A 25242-nucleotide genomic window follows, 5' to 3' on the forward strand; every position below is an offset into this window, starting at 1 on the left:
TTAAACCCTGCACTGGGCTTCTTGAAGACACAACGACCAGGCTGCAGAAACAATTCTGAACTTTAATCATATTGTATAAAAACACAAAACTGAGACTCCGATGAGAAACAATCACGCTGAAAATACGTGGCTCATCGTAGATAATCTTATTACAGAGATAGTAGCAATTTGAAAGTTACTCTAAGTAGAAATATTGTGCGAAGTTTAGCATATCGTGTTTAAATTTAGTAACTGGATGAGATATGGGGTAAGAGCAACGAACCAGGTATAACGATAACGAAGAAATTATAGTATGTAACCGACTTTCCAATATGGAATAAATAATTCTGTGAAGCTCGATTTAGTCTTGCTCTCTGACAAATAAACATACCTGTTAAAAAGAAATTAAAGAAATTTGTTGATGTCCTGTGTGCTCATATTTACACTTTCCTTGTATATTCCAGCGATAGATCGAAGCCATGGGGGACTCAGAAATGGCAGTGTTTGGGTCGGCGGCGCCGTATTTACGGAAGTCGGATAAAGAAAGACTCGAGGCGCAGAACCGACCGTTCGATGCTAAAACCGCCTGCTACGTCCCAGATGACAAAGAACTGTATGTGAAAGGCACGGTCAAGAGCAGGGAAGGTGGTAAAGCCACCGTGGAGACCTTACTGGACAAGAGGGTTAGTTGAACACTTAAACACGAACACTTTATTTGACCTTCTACTGTCTGTGCCGTTGCCATGTTTCTTTAAATTTGCCTGATTCCTCTCAGACCGCAACCGTTAAAGAGGATGACGTCCTGCCAATGAATCCTCCAAAGTTCGATAAGATCGAAGACATGGCCATGATGACCCACCTGAACGAGGCATCCGTGTTGTATAACCTCAAAGAGCGTTATGCAGCCTGGATGATCTATGTAAGTACTGTAAAGTAATTTTGTAAAAGAATGTTTGAGTAAATGAGAAATTCTAATTCGTTTCTGCCACTTCAGACATACTCCGGGTTGTTCTGCGTCACTGTGAACCCCTACAAGTGGTTGCCAGTGTATGATCCCCAGGTTGTGACCGGGTACAGGGGCAAGAAGCGTCAAGAAGCTCCTCCTCACATCTTCTCCATCTCCGACAACGCTTATCAGTTCATGCAAACTGGTAGGTGGTTAGAGCTTGATTATATTTGCGGCTTAATGAATTGCAACTAAAACATGGAAACAAAGTTATCTTTCTTTATTATTTAAACTCTGGACACTGATGATGTTTTATTCTCCCCAGATCGCGAAAACCAGTCCATCCTGATCACGTGAGTATCACTGATTCCGGACGAGCGGGCAGAATCCCATTAGTTTCTGATAGAAATGCCATTGTGTCTGATAGCATACCTATTGTATCTCTGATATTGCCTGTAACTGTATTTTCTGCGCTTCCCTCGTCAACTCCAACCGCACCTGCCCTCCCTCCCTTTTTCCTCAGTCCATATTCGTCCAACATGTCGATTCCGGTCTAGTCCTATGTGCTCCTCTGCTTCCTCCAGGTACAAAAATTCTTAATTTCTTAATCCCTCCCTGTTTTTCCCCTTTGGAAACATCTTCCATCGTTATAACAAACGAGACATCTGCTACCCCACACCCCACCCCCCACGGTCCAGTTTATGGTTATGCGCAGCACCAAGTTGCTCCACTTTGTAAAATAAAAAGACAAATTTATAAAAGTGGAACATTACAAAAACAAGTTTAGATCAAATATACAATTTCTCACTGCACTAAGTTACGCATTTGCTCCATTGCGCGTTCCCTCGTCAAATTTCCCTGCACTCTCATTAGGATAGCAATTCACGCAACTTTATTTTTTTCCCAATCCGCAGCACTGTTAGTTCGGTAATTATTAACTCCTTCCTACTTTCTGCTCCCAGTGGAGAATCCGGTGCCGGGAAGACTGTGAACACGAAACGTGTCATTCAGTATTTCGCTTCCGTTGGAGCTGTTACTGACACATCCAAAAAGAAGGAAACTTCCGGGAAGATGCAGGTAAGATAAAACTGATATCATACAATTTAACAGCTTATTGTTTCGTTCAAAGTTAATTTCTTAAATTCATATTCAACTTCTAATATAGAAAATAATTTTTGCAGGGGTCCCTGGAAGATCAAATCATTCAGGCTAACCCACTGTTGGAAGCCTTTGGTAATGCCAAGACTGTAAGAAATGACAACTCGTCTCGCTTTGTAAGTTTCTTCAGCAGTTCATCATATCCCACTGTGAATCTGATACTGACTAATAGACCACTGTGCGATTAAGATGTTTCACAAATTGTACATTCATCCCTTGTTTGCAATTGTTTTCAGAAATACATTTTCTTTACATTTTAAGGGGAAATTCATCAGAATTCACTTTGGTGCCACGGGGAAATTGGCTTCCGCTGACATTGAAACCTGTAAGTGCAGTGAAAAGGGGGTTCAGTTATAATTCACATTATTGATAGGTTGACCTGCTCTTCAATAAGTCTGCATTTGTTGGTATCTCTCCAGATCTATTGGAAAAATCCAGAGTGACATTCCAGCTGAAAGCTGAAAGGAGCTACCACATTTTCTACCAGATGATGACCAATCACAAACCAGAAATTGTTGGTAAGGTTCAAAGTCTTGCATTGTCCTACCTATATATGTCTGTTGACTGCCTACACTGTTAGAAATGAATCCTATTATCAAGTTAAATTTCCAGCACCTGCAGAATCTCTGGTGTAAATTATATGTCACTATATCCTCCCCCACCCCACCAATCAACTTTCTGCCTCAGGGGGCTTCACATATTAGCTATCAGCTTGTAGTCCTTTTGCCCCATCTTTTTCCTCTGGCTTCTTCCCCCTTCTGTTTCAGTCCTGATAAAGGGCCTCAGTCAAAATGTTGACTGTTTCTTCCTCTGCAGAGATGCTGCCTGACCTAACCTGGGGTCATTGGGTGTATCCGGTCTCTCAACATCAGACACTCACTTAGGCGACCCAGCTGGGGTTGATCAGGCCCTGACTTGTGTCCCAGCAACATTGGTCTACTGGTCACACCTCTTGATCCATAGCCACCTGGAGGCTCACTCAGCAGGCTCTGTGATGGTCCTGATGGCTCTTTTCTTTGCCAGCCCCCATAATGCCAAGGAGAGAGTAAGCTAGCACAGCAAACAACCAGCAAAATCTCTATAGGCTCCCACTGTGCCCTCCACCCCTGTCTCTGGCAAGGGTCTACCAGCTCCTGGTATTTGGCTTTCTTACGCTCAAACACCTCCTCAATCTGGTCTTCCCAAGGCACTGTCAGTTCCACTATGACCACCTGCTTCAAGGTTTTTGTCAGGCCTCAGTGATACTGATGTGATGAAGCCAGCGAACATTAACTGCTTGCCAAGATCGACATTCAGTTGCCAGTCAGACACCCTGGTGAGCAAGCCTGCTGGTGAACTGGGCCAAGGCTCTGGCTGGTCTCCAGCTTTGATAAAGCTTATGGGCTTTCAGGGATGGTGGAGGTGCTTAATGTTGTTAATGGCTGAGGAGATACTTTCTGCCACTACTTTTAGCACCTGGTCAAGGTGCCAGTGATAGTGTCCTTCTCACAAAGCTTTTGGCCAGCTGCTGAGCATGTGTTCCAAGGTCCCTTTGCCAGTGAGTTCCTCGAGCATTGTGTGTGTTAATTAAAATAATTTCATAACTGTGTCGTCACTTCTATAATCCTTATATGCAATTATACACACCCACCATTGCCTGTGTAAAGAACTTATCTCTGACATCCCCCCTATACTTACCTATAATCACCTTCTCTGGGTAGACACCACATGACCAATATTGAAATAAACCTGCATCTGATAAGTGGAGAATTGTAGGATTAAAATTATTTGGGTTATTTGTTGCCTTTGTTTTGCTGCTCACATGTCTTTCCACAAACTATTTATTTTGCAGAGACTTGTCTAATTACCACCAATCCTTATGATTATCCATTCATCAGCCAGGGTGAGATTGCAGTCAAGAGTATTGATGACACAGAAGAATTGGTAGCAACTGATGTAAGTAGCTGCTGTACACTATCATCTGTAACACCTTATTTTGTCCTCTTGTACATTTTCAATGAATGGCCATCATTAATCCATTATGACACACCAAATACAGTTGACAAGAATGAAGGTGATTTGGATTATAAACAAACAATGAAAATAACTACAATACCTGGCATTGAGCAGTGTTAATGTGCAGTCACATAACAAAAATAAAATTTTGTAATTTCTCAGGTTAAGCTCCAGTACAAAGACCTTTCAAAGTAATTATTGAAGGTTTACACTGATAAGTAAATAACAGTTTCAATGCAAAATTATCAATATGCAAACAACTTATGTTGTTGTACAGACTGCTATTGATATCCTTGGCTTCACTAATGATGAGAAGTGGGGTATCTACAAACTGACCGGAGCAGTAATACATATGGGCAACATGAGATTCAAGCAGAAACAGCGTGAGGAGCAGGCAGAGCCTGATGGCACAGAAGGTAACAACATTTCAGCTCTGTATTTATAAATGTATTTTAAATACAAAATAATACTGCTCATCAATATAATGTAACAGAACATTACAACACAGTATAGGCCCTTCAACCCACCATATTGTGCCAACCTTTTAACTTAGTCTAAGATCATCCTAAATAGTCCTCCATCTTTCTGTCATCCATGTGCCTAGGTAAGTGCTTCTCATGTGCTTTTAGTGTCTCTGCCACTACCACTATCCCTGGCTGAGTGTTCAATGCACCCACTATTCTCTGTGTAAAGAACTTACCTCTGACACCCCACCCTCCCAATACTTATCTATAAGTTCCTTCAAATTATGCCTCTTTGTAGTAGCCATTTTGCCCTGGGGAGAAGTATCTACCTTACCACTCGATCAATGCCTCTTATCATCATGTACACTTCTATCAAGTCACTGCTCATCCTCCCTCATTCCAAAAAAGCCCCAGTTCTCTAACGCTATAGGGTTTTTTAAGAGACTTTTGGATAGGTACATGGAGCTTAGAAAAATAGAGGCCTGCAGGTAAGCACAGTAATTTCTAAAGTAGGGACATGTTCGGCACAACTTTGTAGGCTGAAGGGCCTGTATTGTGCTGTAGGTTTTCTATGTTTCTATCTTCATAAAGCATGCCCTTTAATCCAGGCAACATGATGGTAAAACTCCTCTGCACCTTCTCTTATTCTGTCACATCCTTCTTGTAATGAGGTGACTAGTGCTGAACACAATATTCCAAGTGTAGTCTAAATAGGGTTTTATAGAGCTGCAACATTACCTTGCAGTTCTTGAAGTCAATCCCTCGAATAATAAAGGCCAACCCATCATATGCCCTGTTAACAACCCAATCAACTTGGGCAGCAACTTTGAGGGATCTATGGACGAGTACATCAAAATCCCTCTGTTCCTCAACATTGCCAACAACCCTGTGTTTTGCCTTAAAATTTGATATTACAAGTCACATTTTTCTGAGTTGAACTCCATCTGCCACTTCTCACTCAACCCAGCTCTGCATCCTGTCAATGTCCTGTTACAACCTACAACAATCCTCCACACTATTCTCAACTCTACCAACCCTTTCACTTCCTCATCAAAGTCATGTATAAAAGTTAGGTAGAGCAGGGGTCCCAGAGTAAATCCCTGTCGAAAACCACTGGTCAGCAAATTCCAGACAGAATATGCTTCATCTACGAACTCCCTCTGCCTTCTATGGACAGTCCATTCTGTTTACACACAGCCAAGTTTCCCTGGATTTCATGACACCTGGCTTTAAGAATAAGCCTTCCATGGATAACCATATCAAATCCCTTACTAAATTCCATCCACACCACATCCATTGCTCTATCTGCATTAATGTGCTTTCTCACATCCTCAAAGAATACAGTCAGGCTCATGAGGCATAACCTGTCTCTCACAAAGTCATACTGACTGTTCCTAATCAGACTATGCTCATCCAAGTACTTGTAAATCATGTCTCTAAGAATCTTCTCCAATAATTTGCCTACCACTGAAGTAAGACTCACTGGTCTATAATTCCTAGGGTTATCCCTGCTCCCTTTCTTGAAGAAAGGAATAACATTGGCCACCCATCTGGTACTACTCAGGTGGCCAGAAAGGATGCAAAGATCATTGTTAAAGGTGCAGCAATCTCTTCCCTCACTTCCTGTAGTAACCTAGGGTATATCCCATCTGGCCCCCAGGACTTAGCTATCCTTTTTTTTCAAATGATCCAGCACATCCTCTTTCTGAACATAAACATGTTCAACAAGCATATCAGCCTGTTTTAATCTGTCCTCACAAATGTCAAGGTCCCTCTGCCAATTGAATACTGAAGGAAAATATTCATTAAGGACTTCCCCTACCTCCTCCGACATCCGTATATTTCCTCTACTATCCCTGATTGACTTTGACTCTGGCCATTCTTTTGTTCATCGCATACATGTAGAATGCCCTGGGGGTTTCCTTAATCCTATTCTCTAAGGCCATCTCATGCCCTTTCTAGCTCTCCTAGGTCCATTCTTAAGCTCCTTCCTGGCTGCCTTGCAATGATCTAGAGCCCTGGATGATTTCTAAACATTAAATAATCTTCTTTCTTTTTTGTGATGAGATGTCACCATTTCCTTTGCTTTTTGGAAAGCCATCTACTGAGTCTGAGACCTCTAGCGTTGCCCATGGGCTCCACTCAACGTTGGAATGAATTCCTTCATCCTCCATGCAGTCTAGCTCATGGATGGTATAAAGAACTGGTCAGGCTTTGTAAAACTTGGGTGTGGCACTTTCATTTAACACTATTTTACCCTTGATATGTTTGAGTTTTCCAAAGCCATCCTTGAACCTTGCTGTGGCATCATCCCGTACCTTTCTTAATTCACTTTCAGTTGACTCTATTTCAGTAGAGGTGGCATGTAAATGGTGCATGGATCTCCAATCAAGTTGAAGTTGTTTCAGCCAATTATGGCCCCACAATGTTGGGCCTCCTGTTTTTACCACATTTAAGCCCAATGTAGCTTGTTGGTTGTTGTATTTCAATGTCATAACGGGTTATCTGTTCTGCAGTGTACGTTTTTGTTGGATATATGCAAGCTTCAATGCAATATCTTTGATATGCTGGTCAAACTCATTTTGTGGAATGACTGAAACAACTGAGGCAGTGTCATAGAAACATAGAAAACCTACACCACCATACAGGCCCTTCGGCCCACAATGCTGTGCCGAACATGTACTTACTTTAATAATTACGTCGGGTTACCCATAGCCCTCTATTTTTCTAATTTCTTTTAATTAATTTGCTATTCACTTCTGGTGTAAGCCATATTGCTTATTTCGTGTTAGTTTTCACATCGTGAATCTCAGCTTACCCGGTCCTGTGTCACTCTCATCATTCAGGTGTTTCATCAACAGCATGCAGATTAGTGCTCTTTTTGAGACTGCAACTTGATTTTCTATCTTTTTCTCTTCCCTTTGCAGTCCATTTATTATTGTATGCCCAAAAGGCTCTTTGTATGTATCCTACTTGGTTACATTTTCTGGAAATGTCTGTGAGCCATTTTTAGTGTATTTACAACATTACTGAAATCTTACTTAAATATTAAATGCACTACACATGGAACAATCCAAGGAGGAATGAGCCTAATGGCATTTCTCCAAGGAAGCCAATATAAATAAAATAGTCCTTTGACTGCTTTCTCGATCTCTATAAGAGAAGAATAATTGTAAATGTTGTTTTCCTCAAAGAATAATTCATCAACCTTTATTGCCTTTATCTTATGTTAGATGCTGATAAAGTTGCCTACCTGACTGGTCTCAACTCAGCAGATCTGCTAAAGGCATTGTGCTATCCACGAGTAAAGGTTGGCAATGAATTTGTGACCAAAGGTCAGACTGTTCAGCAGGTACAGTTCCAAGGCATTCAGTAAACTGTGCATAATCATTTATAATGTGTTATGTAGGATTCTGCATTTAGCTACAATCTGTGTTGTGTTTTTTCAGGTCTACAACTCAATTGGCGCTCTTGCCAAATCTATTTTTGAGAAAATGTTCTTGTGGATGGTCATCCGTATTAATCAACAACTGGACACAAGGCAGGCCAGGCAGTATTTCATTGGTGTGCTAGATATTGCTGGCTTTGAAATTTTTGATGTAAGGATCAGAAACCTAAACATTGAATAAATATGTTTTAATTAAGTGTAAATTAATCTATACTATGAATTCCCACATATCTTCTATGTTTGCAGTTCAACAGCCTGGAGCAATTATGTATCAACTTCACTAATGAGAAACTGCAACAGTTCTTCAACCACCACATGTTTGTTCTGGAACAAGAAGAGTACAAGAAGGAAGGAATTGAATGGGAATTCATTGACTTTGGTATGGATCTTGCTGCTTGCATTGAACTCATTGAGAAGGTGGGTAATGCCCTGTAAGAGGACGGTAATGTGAATTGAATATTTACCAAGCATTATATTAGAGAAAATAACATACAAGTGATAAATACTGTGATTTCCACAGCCTATGGGTATCTTCTCAATCCTTGAAGAGGAATGTATTGTCCCCAAGGCCTCAGATACTTCCTTCAGGAATAAACTGTATGATCAGCATCTTGGTAAGTCAAACAACTTCCAGAAGCCCAAACCTGCCAAAGGAAAGGCTGAAGCCCACTTCTCACTGGTCCATTATGCTGGCACTGTTGACTACAATGTTAATGGCTGGCTGGATAAGAACAAGGATCCACTGAATGAAACTGTAACTGGGCTGTTCCAGAAGTCATCACTGAAACTCCTGGCTCATCTGTATGCCTCAGCTCCCGAAGGTAAAGTCTGATACATTTGATTGATAGCAATATTATTTTAACCAACATTGTTTATTGTTTCATTTTCCTAATGTGTTTAGAAGAAACAGATTTGTTGTTTCTTTATAGCTGAAGGTGGTGGTGGCGGCAAGAAAGGAGGCAAAAAAAAGGGTGGTTCCTTCCAGACAGTATCTGCTCTGTTTAGGGTAAGATTTTTTTGCATGTTCATTCTGCACTATGTACTGAACAAAGATTTAATAATTTTGTGTCAAACTAATTAACAGTTTTATAATTACCTCTGTTGGTTTATTATTTGTCTCACAGGAGAACCTGGGCAAGCTGATGACTAACCTGAGAACCACACATCCACATTTTGTGCGCTGTATCATCCCCAATGAGACAAAGACGCCAGGTAAGTTGTAATTGAATTGTCAAACTCCACTATATAGATATGTATTATTAATACATTGACTAATAGCAACAACTTCTACTTCTAACACATTGTTAAAGGAAAAAATTGTGTTCAAATTTAATAATAATTTTCACATTGTAAATCCCAGGTGCCATGGATAATTACCTTGTCATACACCAGCTGAGGTGCAATGGTGTGCTGGAAGGTATCAGAATTTGCAGAAAAGGATTTCCAAGCAGAATCATCTATGGTGACTTCAAGCAAAGGTAAAAAAATATCCTAACATCTCCATTTCCCTTTTCCACCCAAGTCAGTTGTTCAATGTAATTGGTCCTGAAGAAAATCTGCAATCACTTATATAAAACTTTAATACAACAGATACAGAATTCTAAATGCAAATGCCATTCCCGGAGGTCAGTTCATTGATAGCAAGAAGGCATCTGAGAAGTTATTGGGATCTATTGATGTAGATCACACCCAGTACAAGTTTGGACACACAAAGGTAATTATCTTGAAATTAGAAGTCTCTTCAAGTAAAATATCAAGATAATGAATTATGAATTTAGTTTCAAATGTAACTAGAAAAAAGGGAACAAAAGTACTATTATGGTTATATGTAACTGTCTATACGGAACAAGTTAAATCCCAGTCAAAACTACTCCATTATGGTCAGTTGTGGAAAATGTGAGTGTTGGACTAATTTTCAGGTATTCTAACAATCATTAAAGTGGATAGACTTCTTCTAAAATGAAGTGTATTTTGAGAACTGAATATTAAAAGCAATCACTCACTTTTTTTAAGGTGTTCTTCAAGGCTGGTCTCTTGGGTTTACTTGAAGAGATGAGAGATGAAAAGTTAGCACAGCTTGTTACCCGTACTCAGGCTATGTGTCGTGGCTTCTTGATGAGAGTTGAATTTAAGAGAATGATGGAAAGAAGGTAAATATTGCTTATCAAATATCTGAAGATATGTTTACCACTAAAAATATTTTCTACATTTACACTACATTTTATTCCATAAACAGAATGTTGTAATCTGTGTTTATTTTACATTGTCCTCTAGGGAAGCACTGTATACTCTGCAGTACAACATCCGTGCATTCACAAATGTCAAACACTGGCCATGGATGCAACTGTACTTCAAGATCAAACCTCTTCTGAAGAGTGCTGAAACTGAAAAGGAAATGGCAAATATGAAAGAAGAGTTTGAGAAAACTAAGGAAGCGCTTGCCAAATCTGAAGCCCGGAGGAAGGAATTAGAAGAGAAAATGGTGGCCCTTGTACAGGAAAAGAATGATCTCCAACTTCAAGTCCAAGCGGTATCTACATTGACCATCTTTGTATTGTTATGCATGTGTACACATTACAAAACACATAGCCTGGTATAATTCATTGTATCATTTTATGACAGGAAAGTGAAACTCTGGCAGATGCAGAAGAGAGATGTCAGGGACTGATTAAAAATAAAATTCAGCTGGAGGCTAAATTGAAGGAAGCTAATGAAAGACTGGAAGACGAAGAGGAGGTAAATGCTGAGCTAACAGCCAAGAAAAGGAAACTTGAGGATGAGTGTTCAGAACTGAAGAAAGATATTGATGACTTGGAGCTGACGTTGGCCAAAGCTGAAAAGGAGAAACACGCCACTGAGAACAAGGTGATTATGATGACCAATTGGTAATAAGCACTTAGAAGTTTTTCATATGTGATGATTGTACATATTTAAATTATTCTAATCATATTTGTTTGCTGAACATAGGTTAAAAATCTCACTGAAGAGATGGCCACTCTTGATGAAAGCATTGCTAAAATTACAAAGGAAAAGAAAGCCCTCCAGGAGGCCCATCAGCAAACCCTGGACGACCTCCAGGCTGAGGAAGACAAAGTCAACACTCTAACCAAAACAAAGACTAAATTGGAACAACAAGTTGATGATGTAAGTATTTAATACAATAACTACCTGTAATCAAAATGAAAATCCATCAATTATCATTGTTTGATGTCAGTGCTGACAAATTGTACTGTTTCTTAAAGCTTGAAGGCCGTCTGGAGCAGGAGAAAAAAGTCCGCATGGATCTTGAGCATGCTAAGCGAAAGCTTGAAGGTGACCTGAAGTTGTCACAAGAAGTAATAATGGATTTGGAGAATGACAAGCAACAACTAGACGAAAAACTAAAGAAGTGAGTATTTATATTATAAGCCAATAGATCTTTATTCTCAATCCACTGTTTGAAATTGTTCTCTCTTTTCAATTACTTCCATTGCAAAACTTACAATAAGTTCAATGTCTTAAATTATGGGAACTAAGCTGTGCTGTCATTATTTAAATGAAGATATGCTGCAAAAATAAAATGGTGATCAAATTAAAATATATTTTAAAGATCTGCTTGTTATTATACAAGGTATTTATCCAGAATGCAAGTGGAATAAGCCACTTTTTGTGCAAGTAGAAAGAACATAACACAAATTATTTGTTTGATTAACTTCATTCTTTATTTTAAAGGAAAGAGTTTGAAATCAGCCAGCTTCAAAGCAAAGTTGAAGATGAGCAGGCAATGGCTTCCCAGCTGCAGAAAAAGATTAAAGAATTACAGGTGATGTATATGTCTAGTGAATTTATCAATGGCATTCAGTAAAGGTCATATGTCTGTATTGAAGTTACTGGTTCCGTCATCATAATCAATGCATGTTTATTTTAAGGCCCGTACTGAGGAGGTTGAGGAAGAAATTGAAGCTGAACGTGCTGCTTGTGCTAAGACTGAGAAACTCAGAGCTGATCTTTCTCGGGAACTTGAAGAGATCAGTGAGCGACTGGAAGAAGCTGGTGGGGCAACTGCAACTCAGATTGAAATAAACAAGAAACGAGAGACAGAATTTCAGAAAATGCGCCATGACCTGGAAGAATCTACACTCCAGCATGAAGCCACAGCTGCTGCTCTTCGCAAGAAGCAGGCTGACAGTGTTGCAGAACTTGGGGAACAAATCGACAATCTGCAACGTGTGAAACAGAAACTCGAGAAGGAAAAGAGTGAGCTGAAGATGGAAATTGATGACCTTGCCAGCAACATGGAGTCAGTGTCAAAATCTAAGGTATAGTGACAGAGGACACTAAATACTACATCTGTGGAGTTAACTTGAAATTTTAGGTGTCATCTATGTGGTTTTGCATTGCTTAAAAAAAACTGATTGTTCTGGTTTTAGGCAAACCTTGAGAAAGTAGCCAGGACACTGGAGGACCAGGTCAGTGAAATGAAGACCAAACATGATGAACATCAACGTTTGATCAACGACTTATCAACTCAGAAAGCACGTTTTGCAACAGAAAACGGTACTGATCATTTCTGCATTTGTTCTTCTTCATGCAGAAAACGCTACAATATTTTGTGAATTTTCAGTCACAATCTCTTCCATTTTCAGGGGAACTGAACCGTCAGGTGGAGGAGAAAGAATCCTTGGTATCTCAGCTGACAAGAGGGAAACAAGGATATACCCAACAGATTGAGGAACTCAAGAGGCAGATGGAGGAAGAAATAAAGGTACAATATTGCATTATTATAAAATATTACATTTTGAGGCAGTGATGTCCAGCAATTGACATCCAAAGAAGCACTTTTCATTGTGACCGGAAGCAATTAGGCAAGGTTTGGTTATCTGCTGATAATCACAATGATACTGAATATTATTTCAACAATGCACATGTAATGATTTCAGGCTAAGAGTGCTCTGGCACATGCTCTGCAATCTGCCCGCCATGATTGTGATCTCCTCCGTGAACAATATGAAGAGGAAGTGGAGGCAAAGGCTGAGCTCCAACGTGGAATGTCCAAGGCCAACAGCGAAGTGGCTCAGTGGAGAACAAAATATGAAACTGATGCAATCCAGCGCACTGAGGAATTGGAAGAGGCCAAGTATGTAATAAAAAGTAACCTGGCTTCATGGAGCATATTCTGTAAATGATTATTTGTTTTTACAATACTTCACGTGAGAGAATGTTATTATGCTGGTTCTCTTGCTTTGCAGGAAAAAACTTGCTCAACGCCTGCAGGATGCAGAAGAGCACATTGAGGCTGTGAACTCCAAATGTGCTTCATTGGAAAAGACGAAGCAGAGATTGCAGGGTGAAGTGGAAGATCTTATGGTGGATGTTGAGAGGGCAAATTCAACAGCAGCAGCTCTCGACAAGAAACAAAAGAACTTTGACAAGGTAAGAGCAGGTTGTTTCATTCCAACTCAGGTCAATCTATTTTAGGCAGGGAAAGGTAAGCGGCAGGCAGTGTATATGTATATTTATGTGAGGTTTGACCTCATGATCACTTGACAAAACCTTTAATGCAAGTTCATCACTGGAACCAAATTAATACAACTAATGTTTCACAATATTTTTCACTCACTAACAGGAAATTTGGCATCAATATATCTCTGTTAATTAAAACTTGTAAAGAGCATAAAGAACGATATAGTTAATTGGAATCAAGTTATAGATCACTTTGTACTAAGCCCTTTTAATATATTGAAAAAGCAAATGTCAGCCATGTGCCTTCCTAAGAACGTACAGCTTTTGGGGCACAGTCTTTTCTCATCTGTTTACATATTCCATTGGGGCAGGGAATCTGAATATTGGCCAAATATACTGTATAATTACAATTTTCAGGATGAAGTCAGAATTTCATTCTCTTCAGCTGTCATATCTCATTACTATTCAGAAGTAAACGTCATCTTAAATTTCTTTTGTTAATTGTACAATTAAGGTCCTGGCAGAATGGAAACAGAAATACGAGGAAAGCCAAGCAGAACTGGAAGCAGCTCTGAAGGAATCTCACAGTCTGAGTACTGAAATCTTCAAGATGAAGAATGCATACGAGGAGTCTCTGGATCATCTTGAAACTCTTAAACGAGAGAACAAGAACCTGCAGCGTATGTTCAAATTGCATCTCTTATTTAATAACTTTAAAATTTGGATATTATGAAATAGTTATTTCAGAATTTTGGAATTAACTCCCTTATAGATTCCATTCTGGCTCAATGAACTTTATTGTCTCTAAAATTCATCTCATTTCAATAATATCACGTGCTCATATATCTCACTCCTATCAACACAAGATGTATCTAATTGACCTGTCTAATTAACAATATATTTCACAAAATAGAGGAGATTTCTGATCTGACTGAGCAACTGGGTGAAAATGGTAAGGCCCTCCATGAGATGGAAAAGGTAAAGAAGACAGCTGAGATGGAGAAGAGTGAAATTCAGTCGGCATTGGAGGAGGCAGAGGTAAAATTCACCATTATTCCAGCAACACATATTAAAAACAGAAGTTTGGATCAGTAGTTGTCACTGCCTCAGTAAAGCAGCCAGCATAATCAAATATCCTATCCACTCCAGATATCTTCTCTTCTCCCTCCTCCCATCAGGCAGAAGACATAAAACCTTAAACGCATGCACCACCAGGTTTAAGGACATTTTCCATCCTGCTGTTACAATGACTCTTCACCTGATAATCTACATTTTTGTGACCTCGCTCCTTACGGTCTACCTGCACTGCCATTTCTCTGTACTCTAGCACTTTACTCTGCACTCTGATATTGTTTCACCTTGTCCTACCTCAATCACATCGATGCAAAATGAATTTTTTCTATGGATGACATGCAAGACAAGTTTTTCACTGTACTTTGGTGCATGTGATAATAATAAATCAATATTTATCAATTTACCAAATGAAGTCCAAAATAAAAATAGTAAATACCAGAGGCACCAGCATGCCAGTCAGAGTCAGTGAAGGAAATAACAAAGTTAGTGTTTCAGTTTGACAGCCATTATCATACAGAGATTACTATACTTGCTCTGCAAAATTATACACTGATGAAACTTGAAACCAACAGTTATTCTTATCCCATACATTCACAAAGCAAATCTAATGTTAAATCATATCTCCTTTCTATGGAGATAGATAATTGAACATATTTGGCTGCTTACAGAAATAAGTAGTCATTGCTCATTTTGAAAATATTATTGTAACCTTAAATGAACTGGCATTGATTATATAAACAAATGTTGCATTAAGGTGGTAAAGTAAAGGTGACTGAACGAATGAATGCAGAAAATGCAGCAATCACTCTGTATCTATGGATAGAGAAAGAGAGCTAAAGCTCCAGATCTAAGATACTTCACCAGAACTAGGAAAGAGAGGGATCAAATTACTTCATGTTGAGAAATTTTAAAATTAAGATTTGCCAGACTAGAACTGAAGAAATGTCAGAGAAAAAATAGATGACAATTAACAGAACCTGTGAACATTAGGCTACGTCCTCACTACGCCGGATAATTTTGAAAACGCCGGTTTCGAGTAAAATCGACAGGCACCCACACTAAGCGTTTTTCAAAATATCTCCGTCCACATTTGGCAGATATTTGGGCGAATCTCCTCCTACTGGGCATGCGCAGGACACAGAAAACAAGCGAAGAGGAAACGATATACTTCAGTGCGCGTTTTTCCAGTTACAGAGTAGAAAAACTTTAAGGGAATTGCTCTTGGCTCTCGCGCAGGAGGACTTAAAACTTAAAAAAAATACTGGAGCGTATGGAGGCAACCGACAGGGAGTTCACGGACAGTATGACCCAGCTGACGACGAACATTGAAAAACTGACTAACTCTGTTGCATTAATAAAGCACCTTGTTAAATGTATCAAACGTCTGCATCAGCGTTATCTTGTATTTCCATACAATGTTACATTAGGCTGTTACACATCTATTGTCAGAGAAGTACTTGCATAAATAGGTAAGCCACCTTCATACAAGCAAGGACAGAAAACAGGGCGAAGTGAGCATACTTATTTATTCAGTAGGCTATGGGTCAAAGTATTTGGTGAGTACATCTCTAACCCTTCTGGCTTCAGTCTCGTCCGTCTGTTCTGAAATTGTTAGGTGGTGGCGTTCAGGAAAACAACGAACATCTGTTCCGGAACGTCATGACAGCTTTTTTAAATAGTCAAAAAAAGCTCACTTTACAATTTAACTCTCACGCCGTTCACACCGACTGCGCGTTATAACAGCTTGCGCAGTACCAAGCAGAAACAGAAAAAAGCATTGTTGTTGTGGTGTTGTCATGACAACGTTTTAAAATCTCTCCGTTTACCCCGTACACACTACGCTGGATATTAAGCGTTTTCAGATTTATTCACTCTGGAGAGTGTTTTCGAAAATCTCCGTTTTCGGGGGCTGAAAACGCCGGCTCAGTGTGGACGGGAGGGCAAAACGAAGAGAAAAAGCTTTGTTTTCAAAATTATCCGGCGTAGTGTGGACGTACCCTTAGGATAAAGTTAGTATCATTTTGGTGTGTTGTAAATAGGAATCCAATCAGCACTTCACACTATCTTACAAAAACATGGTGGATAATTGTTCCAGCAACAATTAAATTGAGGCAGGGCAAATATGTAAATAATGCATCACAATGAGGGTAATTAACTCTTATGTGTGAAATACTCAGAAATGCATTTGATTCTTCACGTAGGCCACTCTGGAACATGAGGAGAGCAAGATCCTCCGTGTTCAGCTGGAACTGAACCAAGTGAAATCTGAAGTTGACAGGAAGATTGCAGAGAAAGATGAGGAGATTGATCAGGTGAAGAGGAACCATCAGAGAGTTGTGGACACGATGCAAAGTGCTTTGGAGGCTGAAGTCAGGAGCAGAAATGATGCCCTTAGAATCAAGAAGAAAATGGAGGGCGATCTAAATGAAATGGAGATTCAGCTGGAACATGCCAATCGTCAGGCTTTAGAAGCTCAGAAACACCTCAGAAATGTGCAGGGTCAATTAGAGGTTTGTATGATGGGATATTAATGTCCAGGTTAAAGTTATTTATATATGTTGTACAATTAAGTAAATACTGTATATGCAATTTTTTTATAACAGAACTTAAGATAAATTGCAAAAATAGCATTACATTTTTCAAGCTAAGTTACTTATTAATGAAAAAATGGCCTAAGGTGATTCAAGTACAAGATGAATATTACATACTGTATACTGTAATATCTGGTAACAAAGCAACCCCTCCCTCTAAACAGGACACACAGTTACACCTGGATGATGCTTGCAGAAACCAGGAAGACTTGAAGGAGCAACTGGCCATAGTGGAACGCAGAAGTGGTTTGCAACAGGCTGAGATTGAAGAAATGAGAGCGGCTCTGGAACAAACAGACAGATCTCGCAAGATTGCTGAACAAGAGCTTGTTGATGTCACTGAGAGAGTTCAGCTGCTGCATACACAGGTTTGTCCCCACATAAATGTTAAATGGTATAAGCATCCAGGTCTGTATGATATATGGAGTTTGTGGAAGATAAGGCTACGACAGAGCACTGCCTAGGATTAATTTAAAGGAGGAATCCCATGAATGCTTTTTGTTCAATTGCTTGCTTGCTTGCTTCACAGGAAGGAATTCCCAGTGATAGGAAGCTATAGTTTATAACTCAATTCCCTGCTGAGTTCCAGTCTCAGGAATTCAGAACAGCAATGAATATTGATTTGAGGGCCTATTTAAACATTTTAATTGAGTGCCCCATCTCTCCACAGCATTTAATTAGGCAGGCGGTATCCACTCATGAGATTAACAAAAGGTTGTGTTTGATTAATATCCTTCTTGCTGAGTTTTGCTTTTCATTACCTTGTCCCTCAATGTTCTTCCAGCCCTGCAATTTCTTACTGTGAATTGAAATTGCCGCCATCTTTAGTCTCGCAAAACTGATGAGGAATTGTCTTTTCCTGCAGAACACTAGCCTCATCAATACAAAGAAGAAGCTGGACTCTGACCTGAACCATCTTCAGTCTGAAATGGAAGAAACTATCCAGGAGTCAAGAAATGCTGAAGAGAAGGCCAAGAAGGCTATCACTGATGTAAATATAAATACTGATTCTTATTTTAACTATCTTATTGGTATAATTTAGATTTTGAGCTTGAATAATGATTTGTCCAATTGCCTCAAATTGCAAGGCTGCCATGATGGCTGAAGAGCTGAAGAAGGAACAGGACACCAGTGCTCACCTGGAGAGAATGAAGAAGAACCTTGAGCAGACAGTGAAGGATCTGCAGCATCGCCTGGATGAGGCTGAGCAACTGGCTATGAAAGGAGGAAAGAAGCAGCTCCAGAAACTGGAGGCTAGGGTAAATGTTGAGAACATAAACCCTATAAAATCCCAATTAGACCACACTTGGAATATTGTGCTCGGTTCCAGTCGCCTCATCTGGGAAGCATGTGGAAGCTTTAGAGAGAATGCAGAGTAGATTTACCGGGATGCTACCTGGATTAGAGAACACGTTTTATGAATGATAGTTTGAGGGAGCTGGGACTTTTCTGTTTGGAGCAAAGGAGTGTTAGAGACAATTTGATAGAGGTGTATCACGATTTTTTCTCCTAGAGTGGAAATAGCTAATATCAGGGGGCTTAATTTTAAGGTGACTGGAGGAATGTATAAGGGTGATGTCAGAGGCAAGTTATTTACATAGAGTGATGAATGCATGAAATGCCCTACTAGGGTGGTGATAGAAGCAGATACATTAGGGGCATTTAAGAAACACTTAGGCACGTGGGTGTTAGAAAATGTAGTGCTATGTAGGAGGGAATGGTTAGATTGATCTTAGACTGTTCAGAGGTCAGTACAACATTGAAATGGATATTAACAATCAATCCCATTCATTGGCTGGTTTAGGTACGTGAGCTGGAAAATGAGCTGGAAGCTGAGCAGAAGCGAGGTGCTGATGCCATTAAAGGTGTACGCAAGTACGAGAGAAGAGTCAAGGAACTGACCTATCAGGTATTGTATAGTTGATAATCATGTGGTGCACTCATCTCATTCAATGATATTTGATGACAGCTTGTGATGCTATGGCCTCACCCCTACACTCAGCATGCTGACTGCCCCGACTGCCTTGCAAGGTTTGGTCTCTCCTTTGAAGGCAGCCCATGATCCATGAAGTCCTGATTGAGTTACTCACTTTCCAGTTTTGTTTGATTAAATAATGTGCTCTCATTTGCATGGTCCAGGTAGCTATGAGCCTTCAATACCAGGTATCTGGTGGGTTCAGAACAAGACCAGCAAATAAAAAGAATTTTGGGATCAGAGGGATGTTCATTCTTTTAAAAAGAACACAATAGACATTAAAGTCATTGGCAACTTCATCGTGGCCTTGCATTTTTTTAAGTTTACTTGCACTGCACTTACCCTATAGCTGCTGCACTATACTCTCCATTGCTTTCTTTCTATTATCTTGATGTACTAACATACAGCATGATCTGCTGGATGCTACACCAACAAGAGTTTTTCACACTATTCTAGTACATGTGGCAATAATAAATCAATTGGCAAGAAGGAAACGAGTATTAAAGATGCTGGGTATTGCAGTAAGGACTTGATGGTGATAAACTGATTGGAGTAGTGAGGTGGCAGTAATATAATGTCGCAGAGGCAGTGAATGGGCCAGCAAGAATTATGATATTTATCTTTGAATGCTGCATATGAATGCAAGAACACTAAAACATCATTACAAATATTGCTTATTTTGCAATATTCACAGTCTGAGGAAGACAGAAAGAATGTCCTGAGACTACAGGACTTGGTTGACAAGCTGCAGATCAAGGTTAAGGCTTACAAGAGACAATGTGAGGAGTCCGTAAGTAACCATGAACTATAATTGAAATTTTAAAAGAAAATTGTCATATATCGCTCATTCCTTTCAGTAATGTTAAGAACAACAGCTAACACAAGGTACATTAGACATGAAGTTAAGAACATTATAAATCTGTGTAACTGAGCATTGAAGTTAACTTAGTTTATAAGGCCATTTCCATTCATTACTGAATTCTAGACCCGGCTGGTGGCGTAGTGGCATCAGCGTCGGACTTCGGGATGGAAGGTTCCGGGTTCGAATCCAGCCAGTCAGTTCCCCTGCACTCTTTCCATCCATGCTGAGTTTTGAGCTGGTGATCTCTTTAGAAACTCACCCAGCAAACCACTGCTGTAACTTGCCTCGTACGCGATTCCCCACTACGTCAGAGAGGCATGGAGAGAAATCGTCCGCTAACCAGAGAAACTCCGGATGCGACGTACCTTTCCTTTACTGAATTCTATCCTGTTTCTTACAGACATATTTTCCAGTGATATCTTCGGATGAAAACAGTGACATAGATTTCCAGTGATATCTTCAGATGAAAACCTGAACTAGATATATAATCATTTTTGTTCTTTACTGACGTTTAAGTGCAGAAGGGATTATAGTTGTGTATTCACCATCCACTCAAGTTTGGAATAACTTATTTTTATTTTAAAATTTGGTAACACTTTTTCATAATGTCTTCTTAATGTTAAATTGAACTTAAGTGCCATAAATAATGAAATCTGCTTTTTTAATTTGCTGCCTTTTTATACAGCAATCCATATGTCTAAATATACGCAAGATTATCCTCAAAGCATACAGCCTTTGTGAATATGGTTGAGCTCCCTGATATTTGTCATAGTGCAAGGCTTATTATTATTTATGTAAAGTTAATTTTAAAGATTCACTTAAATAGTAAGAGCAGTATAATTAAAACAAGGAGTAAAAAGTAGGCTTCTCAGTCTTAATTACTCATAATTAAATCTCATCATTCATTTTTATATCTAGTTTCCCCTAGTGTCGAAAAATCCATCGGGCCCATATTCAGATGTACTCTTTTACTAATAATCAAAGTCATCTCTGTTTAAAAAATACTACAAAAATCCTCATCTCAATCCTAAAATTAGTCTAAAGATATGATCTGTAGTTCTACAGGTGCATACAGCTGCCTCTTATCGACTTTATCAACCATGTCAAGAATTTTAAATGGTTCAAAGATACCACCTTTTGCTGTTCTAAACTGTACAGAATATAGGCTTTTTAAAATCAGTATCTCATCATATGACTGTTTTTACCTCAAGAAAACAACGAAAATGGCAGATGGAATGCTAGTTTGGTCAAAGGGTCGGAAAGATCATTTCTGTTAACAATTCCACCAAACACTGATTAGTGCTCAGTTTCAATAATCTTGAATGCCTGACCTTGGGACTACTATAGTGATAAATTATATTCTCTGATGTTCTAGAATGCAATCTGATGATTTCTCACATTGTATTCCGATAGGAGGAACAGGCCAACATTCACCTGTCCAAGTTCAGGAAGGCGCAGCATGAACTGGAGGAGGCCGAGGAACGTGCTGACATTGCAGAGTCTCAAGTCAATAAACTTAGATCTAAAACCCGGGACATTACTATGAAGGTAAGGTAAAAATTACTCAAATAGTGGTTTAACACTGAGGTACTATAATACTTAATCAAATTACTTTTATAATTTCTGTCAGTAAATAATGCATAAGTAAATTTCAAAGGCACACAAGTTATTGCACTAATTAAACAATTTTCATTTCCTTCTAGAGCACTGAAGAGTAGATGACAACCTGAAATGGTCCAAAGAAGAAATCCACAAAATGTGTATTTCTCTGTAACATAGTTTTATAAATGTAGTAATATCAACAGAAATAAACGTGCAACACTTAAATGTATCTTTGTCAGCCTGTTCTTGTTAGATGATTCAATTATCATGGTAGGAATAAAGCAAAACATGGAAAAACTCGAGACAATATGATGCAAGGACCAACATAATGTTATATTACTATTGGTGATAATATAACATTTCGGAGTAATTGAAATGATGCCTATGAAACACTCTTCAATCAAGAATCAGGCATAGCAGCAAATCAATCCACTAATTAAACTGTGTCAAGACTTGTATGACCAATGCCAAACCTTAAAAGCCGCTTGTTAGGTGATTTAATCACGATGGCACAATCCAAGCAAAACATGGAAAAAAAACTCCCAGAAACTAATGATATGAATGCAATACTGAGAAACAATTGTAATGATGTATAAAGTAATTTACAATCAAGAATTGGGCATATCTATATTGTATCATAAAATTTGGGGATGAAAATTAACCTGTTGATCACACTATGCCAAGACTTAACGAGCTCCAAGGCTTTTTACCACATTCTCTCTGAGCTGTAGTACCAGTGTTGTCTCCATTGGCAGCTTAAACACATTTTTGAGAGGGGCCTGAAATTAATTTCCTGGAGCAGAATAACCGCAAATTCAGCAGGACTTTTTTTTCTTAAGGCTTCTTACAAAACAATTTGAGCAGTGCCCAGTTGGAGAGATCGGAAGCCTGAGAAGACATACAGTAATGCACTCAGATTCACTGAATGAATAGAAAACGCAGCAACTCGCAACCGTTTGGAGCTTTGAGCAGCGCGCAATCAGAGAGATTGGAAGTCTGAGAAGATATAGTTCACTCAGGTTCGCTGATTGAGTAGAAAAAGCACCAACTTGCAGCCATTTGGAGGCGACCAATTGGAGAAACTAAAAGCCTGAGAAGACGTAGTTCACTCAGGTTTGCCAATTGAATAGAAAAGGCCGCAACTCGCGGCAATCTGGAGTTTTAAGCAATGGCCAATCAGAGTTCAGGATTGCTTGGCAAGAATAAATTAAAGTAAGGCAAAGGCTACTGGGCTGCTAACGTTAGCCATATAGCATACGGGATAGATGATACAGTTGTACTTCCCGGATGGTTGGAGATGGAGCGTGAGGATTGCCTACCATATTCCACAGGGGCAATCATTATGTCCCCTATTCGGTTAAATAAAGCCTATTATAGAGACAATCCCATTATTCCCAGCACCATACAGATGTGAAGACAAATGGGGAAGCATTTGAAACTCAGAACATTATCTTTTCTTGTACCTATATCAGCTAATCCCTCTTTTATCCCCTCATGTATAGATGGGGTCTTTGATGCATGGCGAGAAGCAGGGATACGCAGCGTTGGAGACTTATACATACAAGGGATTTTTGCGTCATTTCGGCAGCTCCAGGACAAATTCAGATTGCAAAAGAGTCATTTTTTTCAGTATTTCCAGCTAAGACACTATATAAGATCATATCTTTCTGGTTTTGAGACGGCAGAACCTGATAAGTTAGATAATCATTTAAGATCATGTTTAGGGATAGAACACATCATCACCTATCTGTATGATGCCATACAAAACAAGTGTCATACAACAATGGATAATATTTAAAAAGAGTGGGAAAAGGAGTTAGGTACAGAGATAGAGGAATGAGGCTTTGGAGTAAGTTAACTCCTGTTACATCAATGCCAGGCATTGTTTAATACTATTTAAAATCTTACATACACTACATTACTCAAAAGTAAGGATTCATAAAATATTCCCAGAGGTGTCCCCAATGTGTGAGAAATGCAAGTCCTCGGAGGCAAATTTGTTACATAGTTATGCTTTATATCCCAGGATACAAGAGTATTGGAAGCAAATATTTGAGGTCCTATCGAAGGTACTAAAGGTTCAGATAATACCAGACCCCATTTTAATAATTTTTGGAACTTCTGCGAGGTCAGATAAATTCCAGGCTACCCAGCAACAACTCCTGACCTACGGCATACTTAATGGAAAGAAACTCATACTGATGTTCTGGAAAAAGTAAGTAACTCCATCACTCAGACAGTGGCTGGCTGCATTAATGGATATTCTGCATCTAGAGAGGATAAAATACATTATCAAGGACAGACTCAAGGAATTTGAAAAATCTGGCAACCATTACTGTTGTATTTAGAAGAGACTGACAACTGAACTAAGTGTGGGGGCGGTAGGACCCAAACAGCACATACGGGAGGGGTGAGGGGAGGGTAGGGCTGGGAAGGGGAAAGGAGACAGGATGGTAGGGTTTCCTTTGCTTTTTGCTTGTTTACTATACATACATTCATTTGACTTGCATTATGTTGTTGTAAGAAAGAAACGAAAAAAGAAGCATTGCACTTTAGGACATTGTCAGTTGTGGTTAAACTGATGTTGCTTCTCAATAAAAACATTTGAAAACAAAAAAAAAGTAAGGCAGAGGCAAATGGAGTGGTCATGTTCATTGGAGTGGTCAGATTCAGAGTGGAGATTTACAGGCTTTAGCTCTTCAAGGCTTCAGCAAGGGTCAGAGAAGGCAAAAAAGTTGGAGGGAGAGATTCCCCCCCCAGTTAATTGTTTTTCCTTCCTATATTTGTACAGTAGAGATGCCAGGCAGAATAGTGGAATGCACCTCTTGCAGAATTACAGAGGGTAGGGAGACCTCGAGTGTCCCTGACGACTACACCTGCCAGAAGTACATCTAGCTGCAGCTTCTAACACTCGGGGTTAAGGAGTTGGTGCTGGAACTAGATAAACTCTGGATCATTTGTGAGGCGGGGGGGTGATAGAAAGGACATATAGAGAGGTTGTTACACTCAGGGTGCAGCTCACAGAGAACTGGGTGACAGTCAGGAAGGGGAAAGGGGTTAAACAGCCAGTGCAGTGCACCCCTGTGGCCAACTCCTCAACAACAAGTATACCACTTTGGATACTGTTGGGGTGGATGACCTAGCAGAGGAAATTCACAACAGTCAGGTCTCTGGTGCTGAGTCTGACTCTGCAGCTCAGAAAGGAAGGAGTGAGCTGTGGTGATAGGGGATTCGTTAGTCAGAGGAACACAAAGGAGGTTCTGTGAATGAGAACGAGATTCCCAGCTGATACATTGCCTGCCGGGTGCCAGGGTCTGTGGCATCTCAGATGGAGCCCTTGGCAGTGGGAGGGTGAACAGTCAGAGGTCATGTTCTACGTAGGTACCAATGTACGGGCAGGAAGGGTGACGAGATTCTGCAAAGAGAGTTCAGGCAGTTAGTGCTAAATTAACAGTGAGGACCTCCAGTGTTGTGATCTCAGGATTGCTACAGATACCATGTGCTAGTGAGGCCAGAGATAGGAACACTATACAGTTTAATATGTGACTAAGGAGTTGGTGTAGAAGGGAGGCCATAAAATGTGTAGATTATTGGGCTCTCTTCCAGAGAAGATGGGACCATTACAGAAGAGACAATTTGTACCCGAACTGGAAGGGGACTAGTATTCTAGTGGGAAAGTTCGCTGGTGCTGCAAGGTGGGATTTAA

The 25242-nt window shown here is 39.7% G+C and overlaps 1 protein-coding gene and 1 long non-coding RNA gene across 3 annotated transcripts in view; one reads left to right on the top strand and one right to left on the bottom strand.

Moving 5' to 3' along the window:
- LOC134336485 (uncharacterized) overlaps positions 1 to 25242 on the bottom strand; it is a 138596-nt gene that overhangs the window by 27560 nt on the left and 85794 nt on the right. The window lies entirely within an intron of this gene.
- LOC134360191 (myosin-4-like) lies at positions 448 to 24944 on the top strand. Of its 2 annotated transcripts, none has more exons than XM_063074239.1 (39): positions 448 to 630; positions 717 to 898; positions 974 to 1130; positions 1251 to 1278; positions 1888 to 2002; positions 2107 to 2199; positions 2345 to 2408; positions 2503 to 2601; positions 3915 to 4018; positions 4356 to 4494; positions 7776 to 7894; positions 7992 to 8141; positions 8237 to 8407; positions 8511 to 8816; positions 8943 to 8996; positions 9115 to 9202; positions 9351 to 9468; positions 9581 to 9704; positions 10004 to 10140; positions 10265 to 10520; positions 10613 to 10855; positions 10958 to 11134; positions 11233 to 11378; positions 11702 to 11792; positions 11899 to 12288; positions 12400 to 12526; positions 12616 to 12734; positions 12910 to 13106; positions 13219 to 13402; positions 13947 to 14112; positions 14346 to 14470; positions 16708 to 17016; positions 17262 to 17465; positions 17963 to 18088; positions 18186 to 18356; positions 18902 to 19006; positions 19767 to 19862; positions 21348 to 21470; positions 24930 to 24944. In XM_063074239.1, exons 1-39 carry the CDS (start codon positions 459 to 461, stop codon positions 24942 to 24944), a joined length of 5790 nt encoding a protein of 1929 aa, XP_062930309.1. In that variant the 5' UTR covers positions 448 to 458. The 2 variants fall into 2 exon arrangements, with proteins under 2 accessions (XP_062930309.1, XP_062930308.1); XM_063074238.1 differs by lacking the exon at positions 24930 to 24944 and adding an exon at positions 21638 to 21751 and having other exon boundaries at positions 448 to 662; positions 755 to 898; positions 8511 to 8811; positions 8920 to 8996; positions 21348 to 21482.

Source organism: Mobula hypostoma, chromosome 22, assembly GCF_963921235.1.
Source record: "Mobula hypostoma chromosome 22, sMobHyp1.1, whole genome shotgun sequence".
Taxonomy (NCBI): Eukaryota; Metazoa; Chordata; class Chondrichthyes; order Myliobatiformes; family Myliobatidae; genus Mobula; species Mobula hypostoma.

What these genes read in the sequence shown, in the direction of transcription:
- LOC134360191 (XM_063074238.1), top strand. Translation starts at nt 459, where the DNA reads ATGGGGGACTCAGAAATGGCAGTGTTTGGGTCGGCGGCGCCGTATTTA. An exon ending in AAACTTCCGGGAAGATGCAG is followed by an intron (nt 2,003 to 2,106) that starts GTAAGATAAAAC and finishes TAATTTTTGCAG; the next exon opens with GGGTCCCTGGAAGATCAAAT. An exon ending in CAGTATCTGCTCTGTTTAGG is followed by an intron (nt 8,997 to 9,114) that starts GTAAGATTTTTT and finishes TTTGTCTCACAG; the next exon opens with GAGAACCTGGGCAAGCTGAT.